General features: G+C 40.8%; 1 protein-coding gene across 3 annotated transcripts in view; it reads left to right on the forward strand.

The window, feature by feature from the left end:
• Positions 1-5,510, forward strand: part of flrt2 (fibronectin leucine rich transmembrane protein 2) — a 41,263-nt gene extending 35,753 nt beyond the window's left edge. For all 3 annotated transcript variants that reach the window (XM_002933192.4, XM_031891151.1, XM_031891150.1), the window contains exon 2: positions 2,792-5,510. In XM_002933192.4, the coding sequence (XP_002933238.1) occupies positions 3,123-5,198 (2,076 nt within the window). In that variant the 5' untranslated portion in view covers positions 2,792-3,122 and the 3' untranslated portion in view covers positions 5,199-5,510. The remainder of the gene's footprint in view (positions 1-2,791) is intronic.
• Positions 5,511-6,000: the final 490 nt, after the last annotated feature.

Genomic DNA, 6,000 nt, shown 5'->3' on the forward strand with positions numbered 1-6,000 from the left:
CCAACACATTCAATCATTTTAGCTTTTTACATAGTGCATGCTGGTTAATTAAAGAAGTCTGAAAAAATGATTTCATGTAGTGAAGTATATCTCAGTACTTTCTGTTTAATCAGTGCCTATGATTTAATGCAGAATGTATAAATGCATATGCGTGTGTGTATATATGTGTCTGAGCCATGGTATCATTCATTTCGTGGAAAGTGTTTTATTTTTATCTGCCTGTTTCTTTAAACAGCATCCGCCTTGCTAAACACCCTGCTGAGAATGAATTGACAGAGCAAGTGAATAGAGTAGAGTGGAATTTGATTTGTCCCAGGCTGTGAAAGGAGAGAATGAAGACTGAATTGTCTCAGTCAGTAAGCAGTGGGATGTGACTGCACAGGGAAGTGTTTTCATGAGGCTGGAGAGGTGCTGCAAAGCTGGATTTACAGCTAAAGCTTTCCTGGGAGCTAATGCTGCACCTGCCCTGGCTATTATGGGATTTAGGGGGGTGACATAAGCTGTGAACTTTATTTATCCCTCTGTGACTTCTCTTACTGAAAAGCACAGCCGCCCTTGGCTGATTGTGTGGCGCAGAGTAACAGATCAAAAACAAGAGCAGAAAGGAGTTTTCTGTGAAGATGATTTGTCAGATGCAAATATTTGGGATAATTTGTGATGAACCCTTAATCCCCCTTGGGCAAAAAAGAGGGCTCAGTTGGCAGTCAGGGCAAAGGAAGTAAGACTCTTATTAGTGTGCTCTGTGCCGCCATGGCAGCTTATTAGTTAACACAATGCGATGGGCATTGAGAAGATCTTTTGCCCAGCGAGACAGAGTCATTGAGATTCAGTTCGCACAGACAGATGAAACCGTCACAAACAAGACAGCACGATCGAGACACAAACCTCACTGCGTTAAGAAGGATAAACTGTGACAGTCAGAATTGAGTTAGAAACCTAATCCAGTTACAGGATCTTTTTATGCAGCCTCACGTCACTGGCAATAATTGGAGCCACACTGTCCCTGATCAGCAAGTTGACACGTGACTGCACTGCTTTTGCCCCATTCTCCCATTTCTAAAAGAATTTAACAGCATGTATTCTACATACGGTGTGCAACTTTTGGGTCTGCAAATGCAGCCTTTCAGAGTTCTGAATTAAACTACAACTCCCAGGAACCCCTGACAGTCAAAGGCTAAAGTTTTGCCAATCCGAGTGCAAGTAGTATTCCTGTGTAAGAGCCAACATATTCTCTGAGATGATGAGTGCTTCAATTAAACCCTTTTTTATACAACTGTCATGTTTCAGAGCACATCAAATGAGTCAGTCATTACTTTCACAGTTTGCATTCGTAATTATCATCATTCCTTTAGTATTATTACATTTGTATTTTCCCGGAGGGTGCTCACAGTATATAAGTGAGTTTCCTTTCTGTGAATATATCTTGCTTCCTCTAGAGTCTAGAAAACATCAGTGTTTGGAGAAGGCCCACAACCCTTCACCTCTGTAATACTGCGTGAAATATAACAAATCTCCCTGTGATTTACTGGTGATGGTTGGTTAAGTAGACAGGCCCAGTAACATGTAGCTATTGTATGATTTCAGAAAATTGGCTTCTTGTCACTGTGAAAAGCTGAATGTGCGCCAGCCTGATGTGCAAATCTTGAAAGCCGCTTATCCTTTGTTTACCTGTTGCTATTTTATTTTTTATATACCTTAATGGTCGACAGTGACAGTTGAAATGTAGGTTATTTTTGATCGCTTTTGGCAGTGGGCTGTATTATTTTAAGGAAAGGGAAACATGAAAAGGACAAGGCGAACAGGGAAAAAAAATCTGTACTCTTTTCTAGTCATGCTTAATAGCAAGGGTGCAAGGCAGGCTTTGTTGTCCAATCAAACCATCCTAAGGAATTCAATAAGAAGCCGCAGGCTACAGCATTCTCCAAACACCACATATAGTTGTAATGGAAGAAAGTCCCCCAAATACCTGTATTTAAATAATGAATTAATAAGCCCATTTAAAGCAGCATTGTTTTGTTTAAGGGCATCTCCGCAATTGTGTTCACTCAAAGAAGCATTGCACTCTGCAACTTGTCTACATTAGGGCATTTTCACTTACCTAAACACAGTGTGCCAAGCGCAATTTCGAATGCAATGTGCCTATTGATTTTTTTCTTTTGTGATAAAGCATAGAGGAGTATTACGTAAATTTTGATGCTCCGGGGTAAAGCGGAGTTGTAGTCATGCAGCAACTAAATTTGCAAAGGTTACTAGTGCCTGGATGCACAGGCTGATATCGGCGAGGTTAACCTAGTGGGGTATGTTTCCTAATTATATAAAACAAGAATAGGAGCATTGAAAGCAAAACAATTTCTCTGTGTTATATTTGATTTCTGTCAGATTATACTCACCCCTCAAATGGATATATTTAGACATACTGATTTCAGCTGGTGCCAAATAATAGCGCATTCAGTCTTGCTTTTTGTGTGTGCCTTGCACTTTCTCAGTGGCTTTCCGGTTAGCAAACCTACACAAGCTTTTAAAAGGAGGCAGGACTGAATTAGAGACTCACCCCAGTTGCTTTAGCCTGTCTCTAGAGAAAGAGACACTTTTTTATTTCAAATAACCCAAATTCTGAAAGTGAGATGTTTGATTGTTAGATCAAGATTTTGCTCCTGGAACTACTTTTATCTGAGCCCTTGCGTCTCTTTAAACTGATGGCCATTTATAGCATTGTGCAGTGTTATATTATCTGTGTTTGACCAGGGCTTTTATCCTTTCTGACATTTTATTTCTATTTTTTTCTACACAGGCTGTTCAGCCGGAGGTTGAAGCAGATGAGATGAGAGTCCGTATCTAACAAGACTGTTCCAAAGGATACCTGAAAATCAGAGAGGACACTGTCAAATCCCTTGTAATTTTCACAGGACTTTTCAAAGGCTGTTTACTTTAAAAGAACAGAAAAGGAGTGGTTAATCAGAATAGCAGTTTGTATGGATAGGTGCAGTAAAGTGTGCAGTCCTGGCTAACAAGACTTCAGTAGCCTCACGGATGGCAGAAGACATGCCAGTGTGAAAGGATTACATTACCTTTAGCTGCTAGTATATCTGTGATTGCCAGATGGCTGAACAAAAGCACGTTAAATGCTGAGATTTGCACTTCATTTTCTTTCTCACCTCATATTTCTACAAAGGCCTTTTTTGTTTTGCAAACCAGAGATGGGCCTTGGGACAGTAATCTGGCCCAAAAACTGGGTATCGTTTTTGAAGTCATGGCTTGTGTTTTCATTTGGACTTTCTATACAGTTATCCCAATCTGTGGCGTGTCCAAGTGTGTGCCGATGCGACCGGAACTTTATCTACTGCAATGAGCGGAGCTTGACCTCAGTGCCTCTTGGAATACCGGAGGGTGTAACCGTGCTCTACCTCCATAATAACCAAATTAATAATGCTGGATTCCCAGCAGAACTGCACAATGTCCAGTCAGTGGACACGGTTTACCTGTATGGCAATCAGCTAGATGAGTTCCCTATGAACCTTCCCAAAAATGTCAGAGTGCTTCACCTCCAGGAGAATAACATTCAGACCATTTCAAGGGTGGCACTAGCACAGCTGACAAAGCTGGAAGAATTGCACTTAGATGATAACTCTATATCAACAGTAGGGGTGGAGGACGGTGCATTTCGGGAAGCCATTAGTTTAAAGATGCTATTCCTATCCAAAAATCACTTGAGTAGTGTGCCAGTAGGCCTTCCATTATGTTTGCAAGAGTTAAGGTTGGATGAAAACCGCATAGCCACAATTTCAGATCAAGCCTTCCAAAATCTTACTAACTTAGAACGTTTAATTTTGGATGGCAATCTCCTCACTAATAAAGGAATTACAGATGGTACCTTTAGCCATCTACCAAAACTTAAGGAATTTTCAATGGTACGTAACTCACTCACCACTCCTCCTACTGACCTCCAGGGCACTTATTTGGTAAAGCTTAACCTACAAGACAACCAAATTAACCATATACCAGTGTCAGCCTTTGCCAGTCTGCACAAGCTTGAGAGATTGGATATTTCTAACAACCGCCTCAAGATGTTGACTAAAGGGGTTTTTGATAACTTAACAAATTTAAAGCAGCTAACTGCAAGAAATAACCCTTGGTATTGTGACTGCAGTATTAGATGGGTTACAGAGTGGCTTAAATCTCTTCCAGCAGCTATTAATGTTCGTGCTTTCATGTGCCAGGGACCAGAGCATTTCCGCGGAATGGCTGTTAGGGAACTGAATGTGAATCTATTATCCTGTCCAACAACCACCCCTATTCTGCCACCAGTTACATCTGCCTCTCCAACTATTGCACCAACCACACCACTATCTACTGTCTTCATTGTAACACCCACTGAAGCACCTACAGAACCAACACCTACCCCATCATTACCCCCAATATCCCCTACTTTACCTGACCAGGTAATCATTGTTGACAAGGTGACTCCTTTACACCAAGATCGTCTTCAAATAGTCATTCATTATGTGAATAACACCTGTGTCAATGTCAAGTGGATTTCATTTATTTCAGTAATATCCTTCAAACTCACTTGGGTTAAAATGGGACATAGTCTGGTTGAGGGTATTGTTCATGAACGGATAGTTAGCAGTGACAGACTGCATTTCACTCTAGTGAATCTGGAGCCTAAGTCCACTTATAGGATTTGCTTGGTTCCGCTTGATGCTTTTAATAACTATCAAGCAGGTGAAGAGACAGTGTGTGCAGAGGCAATCACAAAGGCTTCTCTTTTAAATAATGGCAGCAACAGCCCATCCAGCCATGAACAGACAACCCCTCAAGGCATGGGCTCTCCATTTCTGCTGGCAGGATTGATAGGGGGGGCTGTAATTATTGTACTTGTTCTTCTCCTGAGCATCTTCTGTTGGCACATGCACAAAAAGGGTCGCTACACATCTCAGAAGTGGAAATATAACCGTGGGCGACGGAAAGATGACTATTGTGAAGCTGGCACCAAAAAGGACAACTCCATCCTGGAGATGACGGAAACTAGCTTTCAGATTGTCTCCTTAAACAATGACCAGCTCCTTAAAGGAGGTTTTAGACTGCAGCCGATTTATGCCCCAAATGGGGGTATTAGTTACACAGATTGTCACATCCCCAATAACTTGAGGTACTGCAACAACAGCAGTGTTCCAGACTTGGAGCACTGTCACACGTGATAGACACTGTAATGCCTTGGACTCTGGGAGATGCTAAGCTACAATTAAATACAGACCTTCCGAACCAGAACAAAGACACAAAGTTACATTTGATATATGATAGGCAGATGCGTTTATGCATCAGAATACTCCATAATTTATACAATGTACTATATAATGGAATTTAAAAAAAACAAAAACAAACAAAAAAAGCGCTATCTTTTCTATTTCCGGTTCATCGCAAACAGTTTTGTAACTCTTTGCTTTTTAAATCTTTAAAAATGCTGAAGTACTGTACAGGGTTCTACAATAATAACCCCTTTGCCATGATAAGGAGGCATTGTGTGTGTGTTTTTTTCTCCAATATTTGAATGCTCAGTAACTGAGAAGGCTTTAATGCAGCTATTAAAGTCAGTATTACAGATATAAAGCATCAGGTATGTTCTCAGAGTAAAGGATCCCTAACCTGCAGCCCTACAGCTTTGGCTTATTCAAACTTCTTCATTCTCTGCTCTTCTTTAGCTAAAGAGCAGTAGGAGAAATGCTGCAGGCTGGAGATTCAGGATCTGAATATGATGAGATAAAGTTGCTGCTTTTTCCCATATTGATCTTTATCTCTTTATATCCAGTTATAATATTGGAGCACATAAATATAATGACCGTGTGTTTAATTGGTTCCTCTGCCTTCTGGGGCCTGGAGTGTACATCAAACAGTGTGAAAGCGACAATTTTTTTTTTTTTTACAAATCAGGTTTCTTCTCTACCTGTGGCTGCAGGCTAAATTCTGTGGAAGAAGAAGTGCAGGGAGTCTTCTCATCACCCT

This window comes from Xenopus tropicalis, chromosome 8 (assembly GCF_000004195.4).
Source record: "Xenopus tropicalis strain Nigerian chromosome 8, UCB_Xtro_10.0, whole genome shotgun sequence".
NCBI lineage: Eukaryota > Metazoa > Chordata > Amphibia > Anura > Pipidae > Xenopus > Xenopus tropicalis.